Here is a 23,890-nt window from a genome sequence, read left to right on the forward strand (position 1 = left end):
ACAGGAGAAGTGACCATTTGCTTCCTCACCCATCTCCTGCACCTTTCTCGCTCTCTCTCTCTCTTCCCTTCCCACGGCCATAGCTGATTGGTTAGAGCACGTCAGCCCCAGGCACTGAGATTGGCTCTGTGAAGCCTCTGTCTGCCTCAGGTGCTAAAAACAGCTCAGTTGCAAGCATGGCCCCAGATGTGCAGAGTATCAGCTGCAGACGGGGGTTGCCAGGTGGATCCTGGTTGAGGAGCATGTGGGAATCTGTCTCTCTATCTCCTCTCCTTTCACTTGGAAAAAGAAGAAAAACAATTTAAATACAAGAACATTTTTTTGAAGGTAGCATTTTCTTTAATTATGTCTGCTTTTCATTAAAGAGATATTATGGTTTTGCATTGGTTTTGGAGGTCGGCACTCTTGGTTTCAAATTCTGATTGTACTTTCTTAGCTGTGGAAACTTGGACAAGAGTACTGTCAGCCGTGCATTACCGTCTTCGTTTTACACACTGGAAACTGAGGCTTAGTGAGATTAAGTGGGATGATCTATGTGAAGTACTTTTAGCAGAGTGCTTGCCCATAAAAGGCATTCAGTAATTAGAAGATATCATTAATAAGGGCAACCACCTGTATGCTATTGGCTTCTTTATAGAGGAAATGAAATAGGAGATGAGAGTGGCCATTGTTACTTTTTTTTTTTTTTTACAGGGACAGAGAGAGAGAGTCAGAGAGAGGGATAGACAGGAACAGACAGAAATGGAGAGAGATGAGAAGCATCAATTAATTTTTTGTTGCGAGACCTTAGTTGTTCATTGATTGCTTTCTCATATGTGCCTTGACCATGGGCCTTCAGCAGACCGAGTAACCCCTTGCTCGAGCCAGCGACCTTGGGTCCAAGCTGGTGAGCTTTTTGCTCAAACCAGATGAGCCCGCGCTCAAGCTGGTGACCTCAGGGTCTTGAACCTGGGTCTTCTGCGTCCCAGTCCTTCGCTCTATCCACTGCGCCACTGCCTGGTCAGGCCCATTGTTACTTTTAATAGGTATAAATCTTCATCTTTAACAGAGGTACATTCACTTTTGGGTCCAAATAGTATCCCAGCTGAAGTTTAAAACCCAGGAGAGCTGATCTGTACCCACTTAGGACCCTCAGCAACTTACAGAGAAATCTGCCAGTCTTGTAGTTTCTTCTGCAAATCCTCAATGTCTTTTACCCATTGTTGACTGATATATAACTGCCACCTCTTCTGGCTATCAAATGACCCCAAACAAAGTGGCTAAAATAACAACCATTTTATTATAACTCAATGTGGAATCCACTGGGATCACTAGTTGGTATTTAAGTGGTGTCTGGATCAACCTGGAGGGTTCTGTGCCGGGGGGTTGCCGGAAGGCTCTGTTCAGCTGGGCCCTCCTGCATTATCATGTAATTGAAGGACCTCCCCATATGGTCTTCCCATTAGCCATAATTAGATTGTCACTGCCATCTGGAATCCCAAAATTAGCAATCAAGAGTGGCAGTGGCTCGGATCTATGCTGCATTTTCCACTGTACTTACATGTGCGTCATTTTACTCAAATTGTAGAAGGAACGTGATTCCAGCCGCTGCAGAGTCGTATCTATCGATAAGTAGCTGAACATCACAAACATGTAAGACAAAGTGAAAAGTGAGTAGGGTCGGTAACTCTAAACATACTGTTTTGATGCAACTTTTTTGTCAGGGGCTCCCCAGATCATAAAACATACACAATCCTCATGTTCTCCTTAATTATGTTAAAATTAGTTACTACTTTTTTTTTTTTTTTTAAGATTCTGTGAGACCTGAAAGGTTTCCCACTACATGAAGTCCTCTTCCTCCTTCAGGTTTCATTTAAATGTTACTTCTGCCTTCAGAAACTTTCCCCAAATATTGATTATGTCAAATTTCCCACAATATATCTTCATAGCACCGTGAACTCCCTTCCCTAATTATCACAGTGCAACCTGGCAACTCTTTGGATCATATTTGTATGTTGTCTCATTACACTGCAAATTCTATGAAGTGGAGAACCATGTTTTGTTTTTTTTTCTGGTGGCCATTTGAGTCCCTTTCACAGTACGTGGCATGTGGTAGACTCCCAATAAAGTTGTGTAAGTGAATCAATGAATGAATAGGTGAATTCAAAACAGCAGAAAAGAAAAGACATTTAAAAAGAACACCAGGATGAATAAGAAGAATTTTCAATGGAGTACCTAATAACATGGAATTAGAGGTGCAGTTTCAAAGAAGATGAAGAGAAAGCCACACTGCTCTAGTGGAACATTCCATAGGGTGATGACTGCATGTCATGTCAGTACTTCTGTTCTTGATTTTGATGGGGTTGAAAATTCAAGGCTTATTTTGAATTTTGTAATCAAAAGATAACTCAACAGTTCTAAGCACCAAAAAGGGAGAACAAGAAACTTCCAACTACAAGAATACGTAAGGAGTGACATTTCAAGTAGTCTCCTGAAATTCCATCTTATAATGAGAATTACTAATGCAGCCAAATTCTTGAGAGGCATTTATATGACATTTAAGAAAATTAATGATTAACAGATGGTGTCCACCCATAGCCACAGTGGAGATTCTCAACCCTGGCCATACAACTGAACTACCTGGAAGGCTTTGGAAAGAATAGAGCTCTCCCAGACTTCATCCAGGATTTTTAAGTGGGCGTTTATAAGGGATGGGGCAAACACTTTTATTTTATAAACTTCCCAGATGATTCTAATGTGCATGCATGGTTGAGAACCACTGGGCTTTTTTTATTGCATTGAATCTGTCAGTAAAATATTTTCATTAATACTATGTTTATAAGAGGAGCTCTGACTGTTCTAGTTGAGTCTTACCATGGTCGTTATGAGTATTCTAAAGGCCCTGTACTTTTGTTTTTGAATTATCTATTCCCTAAACAATTATCTCTTGATTTACCAGGTCTGCCACTATATTGCCACTTGTAGATACCATTGCATAAATTATATTAATACAAATATATCTAAAACATAGAGAAAGCAACAGAAGATGTTGGAAAAGATTAGTTTATTGTGTAAAGATTGTGGAGATTTATAATGGATGAAGTTGAGCAATCTGAAAGACAAGATTAATTTTAAAAGCTAATTTTAAATTAATTTTGTCACCTCCCATGATATACTAAAATAAACCAAGAATTATTAACTTTTCAAGACCTAGTGAATTTAAATTTATTTTAGCTTTAAAAATATATACACAATGGAATACTACATGGCCATGAAAAGGAAGGAAATCTTACCTTTTGTGACAGCATGGATGGACCTGGAGATTATTATGCTAAGTGAAATAAGCCAGGCAGAGAAAGACAAATATCATATGATCTTACATATAAGTGGAATCTAATGAACACAGTGAACTGAGGAATAGAATAGAGGCAGAGGTGGGGTCTCAGGGAACAGAGGTACAGCTGTCAGAGGGAAGAGGGATGAGGGGATGGGATCAGAGAAGGTGAAGGGATTAGTGAAATTATATATACATAACACAGAGATATGAATAACAGGATGGCAAGGCCCAGGGGGAAGGGGGGAGGGGGATTATGGGAAACAAGGAAGTGGGGTAAGGGGGTTGTATTGAGTGGGACACTTGAATTCATGTTAACACAATAAATTAATATAATTAATAGAAAATTAAAAAAATGACACACTTAAAAAAAGAAAATAATTTAGGAATTAGGGGATGGAGGTGTAGCAAAATCAAATACATAGGATTTGTTTAGCTAATTTTGCATCACATTCATTTGCTTCAAATTTTCTCTTGAATTCCTTAGTTTAGAAGTACAAAGCTTTCTCAGGGTTTTAGTGGGGATATTCAGGTCATGTCATAACTAAAGTTCCAGTTTCTCCAACTGAATGATGCCCCTGTAGAGGACTCTCGTAGCTGGACTGGGAAACCAACACGTACGAATCACTTATCAGGGGATGAAGGGTGTGATTCTCCGCTTGCTTATCCCATTTTTATAACCAGGAAATTCAGATCCCACTTCTTCCTCAAATCTCTTCTTATCCTTTAAGTCTTATGTAATCACTAGGGTGAACACACCATTTATCAAGCAAAATAGGATATTTTTCTGAGTTAAAACAGGGTGCAATTAATATGCCAGAATAATAGGAGGGAATTTGTACCGTCCCAGGCAAACCTACTTGGGGTCTCCTTGGTGATCTCCGTCTTGCCCCCTAGACTTATAACCTTTTTGATGATTCGTGTACGTATGGGTGCTTTCATTCAACAAATGCCATTCAAGAAAGTTTATTTGGGAAATACTATTTGTCCTGCTAGTGGGACATCAAGGTGATGATATTTGGAAGGCAGTTTGTAATGCAGGCCTGACCTGTAAGAACAGGTTGAGGCTAGAGATATTCATTTAGGAATTAGTTATATTAAGTAATAGTGAAATCTGAAATCATTGGCTACATTTATGGCAAAAAGTAAGCATTTGTACTGGTGATAAAAAGTGAATCAAGATTCGGTAATTTGGCTAGATCGAGTATAGATAGAGAAGTCTGTTTATGGGAGAGATTTCCAGCTAAGATTTTGCCACATCTCGAGATATACTAAAATACATAAAAAGTTATTAAATTTTCAAGGCCAAATGAATTTCAATTTATTTTAGCTTTAAAAAATTATTTAGGAATCAGGGGATAGAGATGTAGCAAAATCAAATAAACATCTTATACGGAAAATTTGTATATATTGCATATATAGATTATTTTTCTGGATAGAACACATTTAGAAAATACCATAATTGCAACTTCTTTATATTAAAAAATGACTTACATCCTGGAAATATTGGGCAGATTTGAAAATGCACGACTTGGAATGGTTTTCAGATGAGTCTCTATAAACTTCCTGTAAAAATAAGATGCACAGAGTTTTAATCATTGAACTTTTCTAGTAACTCACTTTAATTATTCAGAACACACTATTAGAGACATGATGGTCTTTACAGTGTATATTTCATCATACATAACACTGGGGAACAAAATTTCTGTTGCATCCACAAAAACACGTGTTCTTACCTAATTTGAGTGTGCTGATCTCAAATCTGACATTAGTTTTTCTCTGTAAGCTACAGTTTTTTTTGCAATTCAATATTTTAGGTTTTTATCTTATTGTAAAATTTTCAACATTTAGTTTAACATAATGAAGTAGAATGTCTTCTTGGGCATGATCTTTGTGAAAATATAATAATTTATATAATGCAGTAAATACACTAATACACTAAAAGATATGATTGCATCAGAATTTGTCTACTATTTCAAAAGAAAACATAATAAAACACTTATTTTAATTATAAATTTGTGTAAAACTTATTTAAATTCTATTCAGGCAAAATTTGCGTTTGTTGCTCTTGCATTTGTGTACTTGTTGAGGACAATCTCATTTGATGCTCCAGCAGTAATCTGCTCATCACTAACAGCTCCAAGATTTTCGGGAAACTTATCAAGGTGACTGTTCAGGAAGTGAATCTTAATGCTCATGTTACATCCAATGTCATGGAAAGCCAACGGCATTCTTTGAACCAGAAGTTCATAGTTTTCTGCTTTTTTGTTGCCAAGAAAGTTCTTTACAACTGCCACAAAAGACTGCCATGCTGCTTTCTCCTCCTTAATTATCTTCCTGGCAAATTCTTTGTCACATATGAGGATTCGAATTTGAGGTCCATCGAATACACCTGCTTTTATCTTCTCGAAAGATAAGACAGGAAAAGCAGAAATAATATGTTGAGAGCATTCACTTTCTCTATTCAAAGCCTGAACAAACTGCTTTATTAAGCCAAGTTTGATGTGAAGTGGGGGAAAAATGATCCTGTCTCGATTAACTACAGGTTCATTCACAATATTTTGCATCCCTACTTTGCGTTTCAGCCACTCCTTCTGTGTCCAGTGTTTCTCCCGAGCTTGGCTGTCCCACAAACACAGAAAGCAAGGATACTTTGTGAAACCTCTCTGTTGTCCTAGCAGGAAATTTACCATTTTAAGATCCACACAAATGATCCAGTTATGCTCCTCATACTTCAGAAAGTAGAGGACAATTTTTATGTCATTCTTACTAAGTCATTCAATTTGGGTTGGCTAAACTGCTGAGGGATTAATGACTGCTTGGCATCAGAAGAAGACTCTTCAGATTCTACAACCATTTCCTCATGCATCTTATCAAAATACACTTGATCACCATGTTCACTTTCTTCATTCTTAGAAGAAATAAAACCATTGAAAACTGGAACCAAGAGTTCTCAGAGTGTGGGATAGGTCCTAATGCTGAAGGAATATTAGGCTATCCAATCATATGCCATTTTTTCTTGCCGATGCCATTTGTATGGATCAGACAGAAATAACAGTCACTGCTGTGGTCCTTAGGTTCACGCCAAACCATGGGAATACCAAAAAGAATTCCTTTGCGTTTTCCTTTTGTCCAGTCACAAAGCATTTCCTCACAATTATGACACACAATATGAGGAGCCCAATTCTTGTCTTGATTGCCAAGGGGAACCTGAAAATAGGCAATATATGCACGTGTCACAAATGATGAAATTTTACGCCTTTGACATTGAAGTGTGTAACAGCCACATATATAACAGAAGGTGTCAGGACTATTCTTACATTTACGCCTACTTGAAGAAGCCATGATTCAATCTTAAAACAAAATAAGAGGGTGTTTTTATTATCAGATAATAATTTTTTACATTTAAAAACAACTACAATTATGTAAAAGTAATGTTTGTAAAACATTAATTGCCTTGTGGTTATGTTCAATCCAAGAGTTGTTGCTCTTTAACTCCAATTTAAAAACCAATGTTTGCCATTAACTGTAACAGAAAAAAATTAAAATTGCATGAAAACTAGAGCATGCATCAAAAAATGGATTTTAGATTTGGAACCAGTGATGCAGAAATATATAGAAACAGTTCTAAAACCTCATGCAACAGAAAATGAAAAAAAAATTGTTCCCCAGTGTAATCAACAAAAAGAACACTGGATGGAAAAACAAACATACACTTCCCCCAACAAAACAAGAATTAAGAGTGAGATTCAAATGTAGAATCATATTCAGTTTGTTAACTAGAGAACAACATAATATATTTATAAGTTTATTAGGAATACAGAATTCATATCATGCACTTGTCAATGGAAATGTTTTGGAATGCCATCAGAATATTAAACAGAATTAAAAGTATTTCAGCCCTGGCTGAATACCTCATTTGGTTAGAATGTTGTCCTGATATGCCAAGGTTGCAGGTTCTATCTCCAGTAAGAGAACATATAAGAATCAACCAATGAATGCATAAAGAAGTGGACTAATAAATTGATGTCTCTCTCTCTCTCTGTCTCCACAACTCTATTTCAATTTTGAATAAATCTTACTGCAAACATCTAAGCTTCTCCAGGGTGGGTTTTATACGATGTCATACACAAACCCCACCAGAACCATCTTCAGAACCAGCTTCAGAACCAATATCACTTCTATCAAAGAAAGAGGAAAAGGAAGTATTTGGAAATATTGTACAACAGAGAACTCTGTTCTTAACAAGGTGTGCCCTCAGGGGAAACTTGTTAACCAAAGCCTAATTGACCAGGAGCCAGGAAATACCCAACTTTAGCTCAATGTAGCCATACTGTCCTACAAAGGGGAGAGAAAAAAACTGAGAAATGCTTGTAAGGTTCACAGTCTAGAGCAGTGATTTTCAACCTTTTTTGAGCTGCGGCACATTTTTTACATTTACAAAATCCTGGGGCACACCACCTACCAAAATGACACAAAATGATACTCTAACACAGTACATATTATACATATAGTTAATAATATAGTTTCTAAATGTATTTATACTCATTTAGTGTGAAACCTGGGCCTGTTTTGATGAACACAAAAGGGATATCCTGGCAGGAATGGTAGAAAGACACACATGAAGCTCTTCCTCAACAGTTCTCAGTCTCTCTCTGTTTTTAGTTTTTATCGCAGTCAAGCTTGAGAAGCTCAGCTCACATAGATATGTGGTTGAAAACAGGAGCAATGTCAAAATAGCTTTGTTGGCCAGAATGGGGAACTCCTTGGCAACAGATAACCAAAAACTGTCCAAAGGAAGATCAACAAACTTTAGCTTTAAACCACAATCTTGTTTCAGTTCAGTGAGTTCCTCTTGCTCCTTTAAAGTCATGTCCTTTCCAGCAACGGATACTGAGCTGTATGGATCCCTAACCCAGTCAAGGCATTCTGTGAAGGCTGAAGAGAAATAAAATGGCAATGTCTTCTCAAGAGTTTTCAAATGTCTGCCAATCACCTCGCACATTGCAGCAGTGTTGCGGCCTACTATTGGTTCATTGCTAGTGGTCGGGATAAATCCTAGAAGGTGATTGGTCAGTGAGCGTTCCCTGTGCCTCCACCACTCTTCCTGTCACTGTTAGCCGGAGGGATTGTGAGGGGAATGTTTATGTTCAGATGGAGGTGGCTGGCAGCGGGCTGGATAAATTGCCACCGTGGGCTGTATCTGGCACGTGGGCCATAGTTTGGGGACCCATGTTTAATTTCCCCATGGCACACCTGACCATGTCTCACGGCACACTGATTGAAAACACTGGTCTAGAGGTACAGGCTCAGTGAATGACTAAGACCTAATCATAGGACAATAGAGCGCTTCCCCTCCCCAATATCTTACCACCACATTACTAAAGGCCTATTTATAGTGGTTACTTTTACTTGATATATCATGTCTGCTCATTAAGAAATATTTGTGACTTGCCAAATCAAAGCCTCAGCAGGGTCAAATTAATTAATAAAAGGATCCATTCAATAATGCAGTCAATAATATTATAATAAGTTTCTATGTTGACAGATGATTACCAGAATTAGTGGGAGTGATTACACTGTAAGGTATAAAAGTGTCAAATCACTACATTGTACAACTGAAGCTATTGTAACTAATATAGGCAGTCCTGGGTTATGAATGAGATAGACTCTGTAGGTTTGTTCTTAAGTTGAATTTATATATAAGTTGGAACATGTTACATTTACCTACTAAATGGAACTTAGATATTTGTCTTAACATAGTATTTCTTTTTACCTTTCTGTACATATAAATACTTGAACATCTTCAAACTCACAGAACCTATCTCGTTTGTAACCCCAAAAATAGCCTGTATAATATTGTATACAACTATATTTTAATAAAAATAAATAAATAAAAGAACTTAGTAACTGGGTGGACAAGGTGATTTGAATGACATAAGGGTGGATTTGTCAGCCTTTTACAAACTTTGGTGCTTCAGCTTGAAGCCCAATGTTGCCTTAATATGATTTCAGAAATTCAGGTTCCATAATGACTGGCCCTTCCTCACAGGTCTCCCACTTACATTTTCTTAATTGGATTGATTAAAAAGCCTGTTGGTCCAGATCTAAGGTTCTGAAGTTACAAAGATATGAGAATAACAAGTCATTTGACTAAAATCTCTGAGAAAAATTGGGCCATGACAAAGGAAAATAAAGAATAAGACATACACCTATTGGGTATCATCCAAGAGATTGAGTTTCTTAAGCTTAAAGATAATCTTACTTGGAGATCATATCCTAGGACAAAGATCTTGGGGCATACTCACTGAAAGATTGCACACACTGCTTGTAGGTAGCACGGACCTAATTTATAACTTATGTTGGCTAAAAATTTGGGGGCTTATTCTATGTTCAAATATAAATAACATTTTTATTTAAAAGAATTAGAGTAATGGTTTCTAAGATGTTTGACTTGGAATATAAATTACATCTAAATATAATTTAATAAACGTTAAGACTCAAATACTCTTTATATCCTTTCCCAAAGTGTGAATTTATCTTTCTTTTCTACACACATAAACACATACACACTAAGTCAGAACAAAGATCTTTCTCCTCCTACTGAGTTAGTTATAGTCGATGGGGTTCAGGACACACTATCCCCAAATATGGCACCTTCGTATTTAAAATATTTTAAGCAGGAAGAATTTGAGAAATGGCAGGTGCAGGAAGGTCTCTCTGACTCTTCTTCTCCCCTGCAGCGAGTCACAAAACCCTCACTCAGAGAAAAGGAGCATTGTTATCTCTGAAGACACCGGAAGGAATCTAAATGGAGAAACCTTGCCAAGTTTCTTCAGTTTACTACCCTTAGCTCATGCCTCCTTGTCCTATGGTATTTTCCATGACTTTCCACTTTTCATCCAACAAGCATAAAAATGCTGAGGTTTACCCACTTATTCAGCTCTCCATTTCTCTATGGGGGCTTCTACGTCACATAAAACCTATATGAAATAAAGTTCCGTGCTTTCCTCTTATAAATCTATCTTTTGTTAAAAAGCTCCAGCTAGTAAACTAAGGTAGAAGGAAAAAAATATACATATATTTTCCTCCCCTACAGTCTTTGGCAGCAAGGATGGGACATTCAAAAGCTGGGATATGCCACTCTCCTGGGAGACTGCAGTCGAGGTCTGGGACAACTGACAAAAAGCTGGCAGAAGGTAAGAATTATTACTGTACCAGTTTTGTGACTCTTTGTCTTAGTGCTTAGTTGAGAGAAGAAGATAAAAATTTCTTTGTCCCTTCCTTTCCAAATTCAGATTGGCAAGAAAAAACATTTACAATAATTAGTTGTTTGGATTGTGCCTCTTGTGAATTTGGTTTTGAGTGCCCATTGGTTACTTACTGATCCTTTCCATTCCAGGGACTGCTATTGCCTTCCTGCTTGTTTTGTGTCCTGAGAGCTTGGCTTGGCTTGGTTTTTTCACCTGCCAGGGCATGCAGGTTGTCAGTTACCTTTCAAGTAATTCACCTAGGAAACAAAGATCCTGTGTTTTATCAAAATAACTTCCTGTGCTTCCTGTTGTCTTTATCAGGTTTTTTGATTAATGATAACCCAAATCTTCCTAATATTAAAAAAGTTTTATTCATAACTATGTAATCTACCGTATTTGCTATTTAAAATCTGATATTGTCACTTTGGTTAAATAGGTGACCAATATCTTATTTAATCAAGTGTTCACACCTTTTGACATTTTGACAAATGTCCCAAAATAAAATTCTAAAAAAAATCTTTTTGACTTTGAAACATCATTGAGATTTCTCAGAGGGTTCCTGCAAAGCAGACTTAAAAAGGATTTATATGACCAATCACTCTTCTTGCTGCACTGAAACTAATTAGGCCAAGTTTAATGACACTCTACTTATATTTGCAAATAAAAATAGTCTTTGACTATCTTTGGTAGAAATGGAGGTGCCTGTAGAGAAAAATTCTGTTTCAATGAAAAACTATAATCTACCTTCGTGAATGTTTATTTTTATCTTTGAGCTACTTTTGTCTTTTTATAAAATAGATCCTGGCATTTTGTGCATTTTATTAATAATTTATGTTTCTGATTCATCCCACCTTCCTGACTTGGCATCATTAAAAACTAAAACTGCCCATTTCCCAAAGCCCTGCAAGTTGAAGCTGGACAATGACACAGACTTTATTAAAACAGATCATGTATGGGTACTCTTTGTGCCTACTGTTGTGTGGGCCACTCAGAAAGTTCAGTGGGCCACCCAATATGATCAACAGAGATATTCAAACTGCAAACCAGAAAGTTCACTGGACTACTACTGCCTATCCTTACCACCTAGAGATGCTTTGAACCCAACATCTAGAAATCTTTCTGACTGCCTGCCCTTTGGACTAAAAAACTAGTTTATAGCTTTCTCTAACCATTTACCTGTTTTATTTTCATAGAAAAGTACCTCATTAAATGCTTAATGACTAATACCATATAGAGACCTAACATAAGTGGGTGCCCTACTCCTATCCATATCACCACCTCCTGAAATGAGACACAGCTGTTTAGGATTGACATATTCCCAGGACTGAGAGGCTGGTTCTGTGGAACATCAGACAATTTACCAACTAAGTTTCTGGATAGTCAAACTTACTTTCTGTTCTTTGCTTTTTGTGGGTTTTCTCTTTATTTTTTATTTCTCTCTTTATTTTTTTGTTTGATTCCTTAACAATACCACTCTCAAATGCCATCAAGGCAGAAAAAATACTAATACCATGACTACCCGAGAAAGAGATGAAGTTCAGAAAGATTATAAAAAATCTCCAGAAAGCAATCTCAATCACATGGAAACATTGGAGTCAACAATAGAGCATTCAAAATAGAAGTCCTGAAAATACTCAAGGAGATGTGGGAAAACACTGATAAGCAATTTAATGAGCTCAGAAAACAAAACAACTAGTTCACCAAAGAGATTGGAACTTTAAAAACAGAGATGAAGAACTCAGTACGTGAATTGGAAAATGAGCTAGCAAGTTTAGCTAATAAAATGGGCCAGTTAGAAGAGAGAATCAATGACATCAGACAGGCAACTAGAGATCATATAGAGGAAAGAAAAAGGACTCAAGAATTTTAAAAAATGATAAAGCTCTATGAGAATTGTATGACTTTATCAGAAAAACCAATATATGAATAATGAGAGAAGGGAATGGAGAGCCTATTCAAACAAATAATTTACAAGAACTTCCAAACCCTCTGGAAAGATTTAGATCATTGAATTCAAGAGGCAAACAGAATGCTTAGTTACCTCAAACTAAATAGGTCTTCTCCAAGGCATATTGTAATAAAACTGTCAAAAATCAATGACAAAGAAAAAATCCTCAAGGCAGCTAGGGAAAAGAAGAACATAACATATAAAAGAAGGCCCATCAGGTTATCATCAGACTTTTCAGCAGAAACTCTACAAGCCAAAAGAGAATCCACCTAAACATTCAAAATACTGAAAGAAAGGAATTACCAGCCAAGAATATTATATCCGTCAACATTATCCATCAAATATGAAGGAGAAATAAAAATGTATACAGTTATATGGAAGCTTAGGGAATTTATCACCAGAAAACCCCCACTGCTGGAAATACTCAAGGAAGTTATTCTACTGGATACAAAGAACCAAACAACACAGAACTACAAGTAAAAGCTCCAACAAGGTTACAATATAAATAAGAATAATCTGTGACAATAATAACATAAAAGGGAGAGGATAAAGATTTGCGGTGGCAAAGGAGGAAGGAGGGCAGAAACACTCATAAGACAAAGGACTCTTATATATATATAAGAAACTTTAAAAAAATAACCTAGTGGTATCTACTCATGAAAAAAACAATACTGAAACACATAGCTTAAAAAAAAGAAGAAACAGAGGAAAGAAGTATAAAACAAACAAACACTACTGACAGAAATAGAAAGGAAAAGAACCTAAAGAGACACAAAACTATCAGAAAACATGACATAAAATTGCTACAGGAAATCCTCATGCATCAATAATTATCCTACATGCAAATGGACTGAACTAACCAATAAAGAGGCACAGAGTAGCAGATTGGATCAAAATCCAAAATACTTCCTTCAAGAGACACATCTAAACTTCAAAGACAAAAGTAAACTCAAAGGGAAAGGCTGAAAAACTATTCTCCAAGCAAATAGTACCCAAAGGAAAGCAGGTGTAGCTGTACTTATATCAGACAATACTGAATTCAAGACAACAAAGGTAACAAGGGACAAAGATGGACATTTCATAATGGTAAAGGGGACACTATATCAAGAAGACATAATGCTTCTTAATACATATACATTGAATAAGGGAGCACCAAAATATATAAGACATCTACTAACAGAAAAAAAAAGAGAAACAGACAAAAACATAATTATAGTTGGAGATCTCAACACATCATTGACAGTTTTAGATAGATCAACAACCAAAAATCAATAAATATCAGCCTTAAACAACACACTAGATGAAATGAACAGGATAGACATTTATGGATCACTTCATCCCAGAACATCAGATTATACATTCTTTTCCAGTGTTCAAGGGATATTCTCAAGGATAGACTATATGTTGGGCTACATATGGTCTAAACTCAACAAATTCAAGAAGATTGAAATTATACCAAGCATTTTCTCTGAAATTAGAATTCAAAAGGAAAGTAAAGAAACTCAGAAAAATGTGGAAATTAAGCAATGTACTTCTAAAAAATTACTAAGTCAAAGAAGAAATAAAAGCAGAGATCAAAAGATATATACAAACAGATAAGAATGACAACACAACATATCAAAACTTCTGGGATGCAATGAAAGCAGAAAGAAGAGTGAAGTTTATATCATTATAGGCTTATATCAAGAAGCAAGAGAAATCCCAAATACACAACTTACCATTACATCTTAAAGAAATAGAAAAAAAGAACAAAGGCAACCCAAAATCAGCAGAAGAAAAGAAAGAGTAAAAATTAGAGCAAAGCTAAATTAGAAAACAAAAAATCTATAAAAAATTAATACAATGAGCTAGTTCTTTGAAAAGATCAACCCTTGGCTAGTCTAAGGAAAAAAGAGAAATGACTCATATAAACAAAATCTAAAATGAAAGAGGAAAAATTACCACAGATATCATAAATATTCAAGGATCATATCAAAATACTCTAAAAGGTTATATGCCACCAAATTCAACAATCTAGGAGAAATGGATAAATTACTAGAATGATACAATATTTCTAGACTGAGTCACAAAGAAATGCAAAACCTAAATAGATCTATAAGCAGGGAGAATATAGAAACAATGATCAAAACCCTCCCCAAAAGCTAAAGTCCAGGGCCAGATAGCTACATTGGTGAATCCTACCAAACATTCAAAGATTTGATACCTATCGTTTTCAAAGTTTCACTAACACATTTTATGAGGCCAAACATAACCCTGATACCAAAACCTGGCAAGGACAATACAAAAGATAAACCTAAAGACCAATGTCTCTAATCAATACAGATGCAAAAATCCTAAACAAAATACTAGCAAATCGAATACAATAATACATTAAAAACGATTAAGTGGAATTCATTCTAGGAACACAAGGATGGTTCAAAAATGCAAATTGATCAATATAATACACCACATCAACAAAACAAAGGACAAAAATTATATGATCCTATCCATAGATGCAGAAAAGGCATTTAATAAGATATATCATCCATTTATGTTTAAAGCACTCAATAAAATGAGCATAGAAGGAAAATACCTCAACATAATAAAGGCCATAAATGACAACCCATCAGCTAATATCACACTTAATGGTAAAAGATTGAAAGCTTTTCTTCTAAAGTCAGGAATGAAACAAGGTTGCCCACTCTTTCCACTCTTATTCATCATAGTACTGGAAGTCTTAGCCAGAGCAATCAGGCAAGAGAAAGAAATAAAAGGCATCCATATCGGGAAAGAAGAAACAAAGGTATAACTTTTTGCAGATGGCATGACCCTGTATATAGAAAACACCACTGTATATAGACTCCACTGAAAAACTATTAGAAACAATAAAAAAATATAGTGAAGTCACAGAATACAAAATCAATATACAAAAGTCTGCTGCTTTCCTATATGCCACCAATGAAACTTCAGAAAGTGAACTGAAAAAAAAAAAGTTGGATAAAGAAAAGCTGGTTCCCAAAATGAAAGATCATCGGTAAAAATAATTGAATGAACATTTATCTTCCAGTATAATTTTAAATAGTGCTGCTACATGTCTTAATTTACTGAGGAAAGGATCAATACTAAAGTATTTTATTCCCTATCATAATTAAAGTAGAATTTACTTTCAATAAAATTCAGAGTAAAAAAAATTCAGATTAAAAAATATATATTTTGATGTGATAATCCAAAGTTCTATTCTGTTGTCTTTTAGCCAACAGACAATAAATAAATAAATAAATGAACCTAGTTTATTCCTTTTCAATATCAGAGAGCAGGCAATTCCCTGTGAAAGTAACTTATTTTTTCCCTTAAGGGCTCTTGAGAGTTCACACTGAAATGTCAATGACCTTGTTTTTTCAGAGTTTGTATCAGCCTTTTTCAACTGCCCTCTCTGCTTCCATAAATATATTGCAGTATTTTTAGTGCTGTTTCTAGAACCTATCAAACCCATTCCTTAAACAGCGAGGAGATGCTTTTTATGACAAAACAGGCTCTATGCAGGACTCTCACTAAACCCAACCTGATCCCCAGAACATCCATCCCACGCTAAGTAATTACATAACATAAAATTATTTGGATGCATTTCTTGTGAATTATTTCTACAATTCTAAGGCTTGGAAATTTCAGGCAATGTCAGACAGTCTCAACAAACGATGTAACAGACAACTAACTGGCAAGAATGCAGAATTCCTATTATATTTTTTAAAAAAAGAAAAACCAAGTTATTATTTCAGCCTCTTTTCTTTAGAAAAATGTTTAATGTTTGATCAAATCATAGGCCACCAGGTAGCCCAACTTAGATTCCCTGAATGGCCATACCTGTTCCTACTACTTAGTACAGAAGATTTTTATTTGAATGAAGGAAGCATGAAGAGACTTTGATTGATCTGGGTTTTTCCTCATCAACACATATTAAAATTATATATATATTTTAGTTTATTTTTTCTCCATCTTAATCATAAATAATAGCTAATATTTACAGAATACTTCTATATCCTAGGCTCTGTGCTAATACTGTTACCTGTACTCATTTAACCTTTACCCTGATATGTGAGGGATACCACAGTGATTTTTCTTATCAGTTAGGAAATTGAAAATTATAAAGGTTAAGTAATTTGTTCAAGGATCTTGCTCAAGGACTCCAAGACTAGACACACGCACACACACACACTCAATTCTTAACCATTTTGTCATATTGATTCTCTGAATATACATAATTTATATTTAATACTGCCCATGACTATATGACTATTGTTTGTCAAAAGGCTAAAAAGTGGATGCAGAACTGTAAAAATCTGAATCAGAACAGTTCTCATTTCCTTCCTTTTTCCAGGTCTCCCTCCTTCCTCCCTTTCTTCCTTCTTATGCCACATGGTCTGCCCTCTTATGCTTTGAGATACAAAAGAAGCTAGTACATATAATCCTCAAAAGTAAATCATAGAAGAGTTTAATAACATTGAGTAGGATGAGATGAAGAGAAAATAGGTACTCATGTATTTTTTAATTCCTGAAACATTCCTATAGCCAAAATAAGGAATTCTTTCTCAAACATATAAAAATAAAGTTTTAAGTAGAAAAAGTGAGTGGAATAACTCGGGAAATCACAATGTGCCTTTGTTATGGTTTTAATTCCTTTAAGTTTATCAGATGATTCAGATTTTATATTTCTTTTTATGTCTGGTTTGGTAAGTTGTATTTTTTCCCTAGAAATTTGTCCATTATACCTGAATTTCCAATTTAGAAACAAAGTTGTTAATACTATCTTTAAATGATATTATGATAATTAAAAAATATCTGTAGGCTCTGTAGTGATATATCCCCTTTCATTTCTGGCTCTTTATTCTTGATGAGCCTTACCAGGGGCTTACTACTTTTATTAGTTTTTTTAAAGAAACCATTTTGGGTTTTTAAAAAATCTTCTCTATTAAAAATTTTAAAGTTGTTGTCTGATAATTCATTATGGAAATCTCCTGTACATCCATTTTATTGCTGTTATTTCTGTTGATTTTTTAATTTTATTTTTGCTACATCATCTTTTCTTCTCATTTGTCTGGTTATTTTTATCATGTGCAGGACATTGTATATATATATAAAATGTTAAAATAATTTAAAGCTAAGAATTATCTTCTTCCAAGGAGGATTTACATTTGCCTTTGATTGGTGGTTAGAGACACCAACAATCTTAGATCACCTTAATCTAGTTATAGGGGCTGAGATGATTTGAAACTGTACATCAGCCTCAAGTTTTTTCCAGATACTTCTTATTTTTAGGTGGAGCTCTTTGGAATCATCTGACTTGAGAGTGGGCTCACTACCCTGAATGTGGGGTCACCAGCTCAAGTGTGGGGTTATAGACATGGCCACATGGTCACTGGCATCAGCCCAAAGGTTGTTGGCTTGAAGCCCAAGGCTGCTGGCTTGAGTCTAAGATTGTTGGCTTGAGCCCAAGGTCACTGGCTTAAACAAGGGGTCACGGCTTGGCTGGAGGCCCCTCCTCCCAGATAAAGTCAATATGAGAAAGCAATCAATAAACAACTAAAGTGCAGCAACTATGAGTTGATGCTTCTCATATCTCACCCTTCCTGTGTCTCTCTCTGTCTTCTTTCTCTCTCTCTTTCTCCCTCTATCTCACACACAAAAAAAGAGAGACACATTCTAAATATAATTATTAATTAAATGATACAAGTAACCTGTAGTCTTTTAGTGTATTTTTTCTTAAGTCATTCAAGGTTGCTTTATGTGACTGGCAACTAAATTACCCACACTTCCTTGTTCTCCCAGTCTTGATCTTTGGCATGGATTCACATTCCAGCTTCCAGTATCTTTCTTGACCCTTGTTATTCTGATAACTCATTTGTTTATCTCTTAGGCTTCTTGTCCTTGCTTCCATTTTTACTTACTTGACTCTCTGCTTGCACATTCTTGTTATAGACAAAAAGAAGCAATCAAATTTCTTTCATGTTTAATATTTTTTTGATTAGTAATTATTAGCAAATAAGATAATGTAACTATGACAGATTGTGATTACTGTTTGTGAAATTATTGGCAATGGAGAAATTGTGGGTATTACTAAAAAAATTATTTCTTACTCATCAACTCTGTATACCAACAGCTCCCAGTAAGCTCTGGGTCTTTTAGCATTATACCAAGATATGTGCAAGGGTAGAATTGCATACCACAAGGACTACTACAGTACTATGTATGGGCTATAGTGTATGAGTTACATACTGGCCTTTGGAGCCAGACTGCCAATTTTGCATCCCAGGTTTGCCACATATTAGCTGTATGACCTTGGGCAGGTTATTCACTTCATACTTGTAACATACATAAAATACCTAGAACAGTGTGTGGCACGTAGTAAGCTCTCAATGAATGTTGGCAGTTAATTGTATCTCATATTTATTACCGAAGAAACATTAAAGGTAGTAAGTAGGCTTTGTATAGACCTGTCATTCTCAAAGTGTGGTCTCTGGACCAGAAGTAGTAGCATCGCCCAGGAATTTGAAAGAAATACCAATGCTTGGGCCCTTACCTGGGGCTAAGGGTCCAATGTATATCTAAACAAGCCCCTTAGGTGATTCTGAAGCATGTTCATACATTTGTTTTATTTTGGTATCAGTTTTCCAGAATTACGTTTTGAAGAAATTTGTAGATGCAGTGCAGACTTTTATAACAAGAAAACTCAATGCTTATTTAACATTTCTCAAGCAGAGGGATTTAGGTTGTGAAGTCCAATGTCTATGTTTCAAAAAATGACACGTGACTTAGAAAGGTTTTGAGTTTAAATCAAAACACTGATCATGATCCTAATACTCAGAACCAGGCAATTTCTGTATTTATATCACATAAACAGACTCTTGAGAACTCAATCCCCAACACTCAAATCACCGGTCCGTGGAATTGAAAGGAAAATTAGGATCAGGTGAGGGTTTACTTTTAAAGAACATCTGATCCAAAATGAAATGAAACTTAAAGCATAAATTCTCCTTTTCCTGATATTCTAGCTTCTTCCTGTCATTACAACTGGCCAAAACTCTGTGTGTGAAGAACCAGGTCTCTGGAAAGCATTTAGGAAATAATTTCTTGAGATTGTGTTCTGCTAACACACCGTGACTAATAGCGGCAGGATATGACCAGGTCTCCAAGTCATTTTGTGCCTCCTGCTCGGTGTGGGAATTCCACAATCAAATCCATTAACCTCAATTTGGTTGCCAACCCTGCTCCCTTCAGTGAAATTGTGGCAATTAGAGCAGTTAAAGAATCTAGTGGCATTAACTGTGGAGTACCATCGTTGAATGAGACCTTCAGGGCTCCTATTAACAAGTCCAGAGAGATGTTAAGGATGAGATAAAGAACCTGACCTGTGGTGGCGCAGTGGGTACAGCATCAGTCTGGAATGCTGAGGTCGCCGGTTTGAAACCCTGGGCTTGCTTGGTCAAGGCACATATGGGAGTTGATGCTTCCTGCTCCTTCCCCCCGTCTATTTCTTTCTCTCTCTCTCTCCTCTCTAAAATAAATAAATAAAATCTTTTAAAAAAAGGCTGAGATGAAGAGAAGAAAGAGAAAGTAGGGAAGGAGTCTGTTGAAGGCTATTGCTTTCAGGCACTTTGGCTAGATTTTCATACATATTATCTCATTTGTTCTCCTTTAAACCTCCTAGACACAAACTTACCCCTGTCCCATGCTGGCCTATGGCACCCAACAGAAAGATGTTTGTTATCTGTCAGGTAGGTGGCCCAGCTAGGAGACCTTTAAAGTCATGGGTTGGCTGCTAATATCCAGCCACTCTCCGGATCTGACCCTTCAGCTCAGATCACCTCGTGTCCTCCTGGGAGGACAAACACTGCCCTGAAGGCAGGCCCTCCAGGGCTCTGAGGAGGACTATCCTTGACACTGTTCTCCCTCCTCTTCAGGCTGCAAGCAAATGAAAAACAGCTCCATCTCACAGGAGGGCTGGGGAAGCTTGATAGAGAACAGACCTCCAGTTGGCTTTCGGACTGAAATAATAGAAATAGCTAGATATTTTAGAAATGTTTATTTATGACATTTCTGCAATTAAGATGAATTTTATAGACCCATCTCTCATGGGTATATTCGTTTTAATTCTAAATTAAAGATTAGTACACATTTCCCCCCACAAATCACACTATGAGTTGAAATAACCCCACAAATATCATGACCCATAAGGCTAACACATGGAAGTCCTTTCACCAAGAACTAGGATTATACTCTATCCCAAATCAAGCCAAGTAAATATGGATGATGCCAGACCAATAAACAATGTTTTCTTAGACACTAAGAAGGAAGAGTAAATATCACTTGTTGGCCCATATGTGTGGTCCAGTATGAGGAATAAGCTTTGGAGAATGGAATACAAACTCACTGGCTGTGAGGACCAGGCCAGCCACTTGCTCTCCCAGAAAGCCAGAGCCCAGTGTCATGACAACTGGTTAATAAATCCCCTGACTCATAACAGAGGACAGTAGACAATAGTGACTAGACATCTGCATTGGCTTGAAGAAATCCTAGAAGACAGGGCCCATATGTTTATCTTTGTAGCAACAATGTTTATCAAGCACAATAGAAGCAGATTTATTGAGAACAGGTTGACAGCTGTCGGGTGCAGGGGCTGGATGGGGGATAGAGGGATTGAGCAAAAGAGGGGTAAAAAGCCCCAAAAACTTATGGACAAGGACAACAGTGTGGTGATTCCTGGGGAGAGGGGGGTGGAGAGATGGAGTAGGTACAGGTGGGATACATGGTGATGGACAGGGACTTGACTAGGGGTGGTGAACACACAGAAAAGTATAGAGATGATGTGTTGTAGAATTGTGCACCTAAAATCTGTATAATTTTGTTAACCACTGTCACCCCAATACATTCAAAAAAAGGAAAAAGAATAAAATTAAAGTATTTCCATTAAAAAAATTCATCAAAATAAAACCACCTAAATGTATCTATAATCTTGTATACTTGTTAAGATTCTCCTTGCAAAAGCTACACAGAAAAATAAATCTTAATTTACATTTGCCAGGAGACTTTTCTATGTCATTGAAACAAAGACATATTTTCCCCCTAGCGGTTACTATATATGGCTAAATGTTCTAATTAATATTTCTTTTGGGCCATAAATATTGTACCATATTTTTTTTTGAGAGACAGAGGGAGGGATAGACAGGGACTGAAAGACAGGAAGGGAGAGAGATGAGAAGCATCAATTCTTTGTTGCTGCACTTTAGTTGTTCATTGATTGCTTTCTCATATGTGCCTTGATGGGGGTCGGGGGCTCCAGCTGAGCCAATGACCCCTTGCTCAAGCCAGTGATCTTGGGCTCAAGCCAGCAACCTTGTACTCAAGCCAGTGAGCCTGCACTCAAGCCAGTGACCTCGGGGTTTCAAACCTGGGTCCTCTGTGTCCCAGTCCAATGCTCTATCCACTGTGCCATCATCTGGTCAGGCTGTACCATAATTGCAAAAACTTGATAAACTAATATAAAAGCTTGTTCTTTGATGTAAAAAAAAACCTAGTAAAATAGGCAAACATCATAGCAAGATTGATCAGGAAAAAGAAGGGAGAAAACACAATATATAATTGTATTAAAAATAAAAAAGAAGCTACAAATACTGTACAAATTTATAACTATCTCTTCAAAGAAGACAATAAATCTAAATCTAAACTGTTCTAAAATATGTATCTTTTTTTTTTAAGAAGTGAAACCCAAAGAGGTTAAGCAAGACAGTGCCATGGTGAACTTGGTTACAGCTCATACTGTGAGGGTAGGATGTTTACCCTCTTTAAACCTTTGCTCATTTGTAAAATGACAATGGTAGTGTCTCTACTATGTATTCACAGCATTATTATGACATCAGTGGAAGTAATACATGCAAAAGTGATTTAATCAAAGGACTTGCTCTTAACCACTTCGCCCATTTTAAGCAGAAGTCAAATTACTTTGAACTCTTGTCTGCTATTATTTTAGTGCGCTTTTTATCATTCCTAACTGACCTCAAACTTAGAAATTTTGCAGTCCAGAAGTTCCCAGGGCACAGTCATCAGCTTACAGTCTTTGTCATTATAATCTCCTTTCCTGGGTCGGGTTAGGCATCTCACACTGCACATGCCTGTCTTCAGTGTTGTCCTGGGGGGGGTGCCAGGTCGACAACACACCGGAAGAACAACTCTGGAGAAAACCAGTAATGGTGGATCAGTATTATTTCTCTGTAGGAAGGAAAATATGTTTTTCTATTAAATGTGATATTTTATACTTGATCTCCAAAGTGCAGAGAAATAATTAAAACTTAGAAGTTATAAAATTCATACTCTTTGAAATTCTGTTTTTGTGTGTTTGTTTTATAATTTACATGGTATTTGATACAGTATGTGTGTCTATAAGACATGCATATATACACATATATTTTAGAGTGACTGCTAACATCCACAAAGAAAAGGTTTAAGACCATATTATGAGGAGACAGGAAATACTGGACCACTGGGGGAGCAAGTATAACCTGGGTTCTTGGTATTTCCCCCTTAATACAACAGCAGACACAAGTAGCACAGTTCCGTCTTGAAGGAAGTTTTCAAATTATGCCACTTATTGGAATGTGCTTTGTCAGATGACCGAATTTCTCTGTGCCCCCGCTCCCTCATCCGTAAAGGGGGGGATCTAACAGGACCTGTCTCGTGTTATATTTTCAACTGGAGAGGGGTGAGGAGGAAACCATGGGTTCACCAGGATGGGAACTCTCTTTATCAGAAGGCCATGTGGTTGTAAGATCTGCCATGCTCAGATTGACCTCTCCTTGTTCATCAACAAAACTTCAACCTGACTTCTAACACCTCTGCGTCAGAACAGATCAGAGAAAAATGAGGGGCAGGCCACAGCGCCAGAACTTTGAGGTGAGCTGGCGGGAACGAAGGAGCTGTTGGTGGGACCACTCTTCCCAGGAACGGAGTAACTGCTGAGGCAAGTCCACTGGCCTCAGTACCCCTACTCCCGGGCTGGCTTTTGTAAAGGAGTAGATTTTTATATACATTGCTAAAGGTAGACATCTGCCTCATGAAGAGGGGTATGGAGGGTATTCCGAGCAAGGAGAATAATATCTACCAAGGTATGGAGCTGTGAAAATGAGTGGAGAGCTAAGGGACCTGTGAGGACTCTGAGAAAATGGAAATATAAAAACCAAGTGAACAAATCACGCTTATTGGGCCACTGCTGTAGGCTTTATGTATGCAGCTTGATAAATATCCAATAGCTGAGTGTCATATAGGAACATTCAGAACATACTGGAGCCAGCAGAATCATTTGTGGGGAACATTTTCTTTTTCACTTTGCAAACCCCACCCATGGAGGCA

General features: G+C 36.7%; 1 protein-coding gene across 2 annotated transcripts in view; it reads right to left on the reverse strand.

Annotated features, from left to right (window-relative positions):
* Window positions 1-23,890, reverse strand: part of TSHR (thyroid stimulating hormone receptor) — a 108,691-nt gene that overhangs the window by 48,325 nt on the left and 36,476 nt on the right. Inside the window, exons 3-4 of one of the 2 annotated variants that reach the window (XM_066273733.1) lie at window positions 4,808-4,879; window positions 1,541-1,615 (exon numbers count right to left, since the gene is read on the reverse strand). In XM_066273733.1, coding sequence (XP_066129830.1) covers window positions 1,541-1,615; window positions 4,808-4,879 — 147 coding nt within the window. The remainder of the gene's footprint in view (window positions 1-1,540; window positions 1,616-4,807; window positions 4,880-23,890) is intronic. The other variant, XM_066273734.1, reaches the window with a different exon arrangement.

The sequence above is a fragment of the Saccopteryx bilineata genome, chromosome 4 (assembly GCF_036850765.1).
Source record: "Saccopteryx bilineata isolate mSacBil1 chromosome 4, mSacBil1_pri_phased_curated, whole genome shotgun sequence".
NCBI classification, from domain to species: Eukaryota; Metazoa; Chordata; class Mammalia; order Chiroptera; family Emballonuridae; genus Saccopteryx; species Saccopteryx bilineata.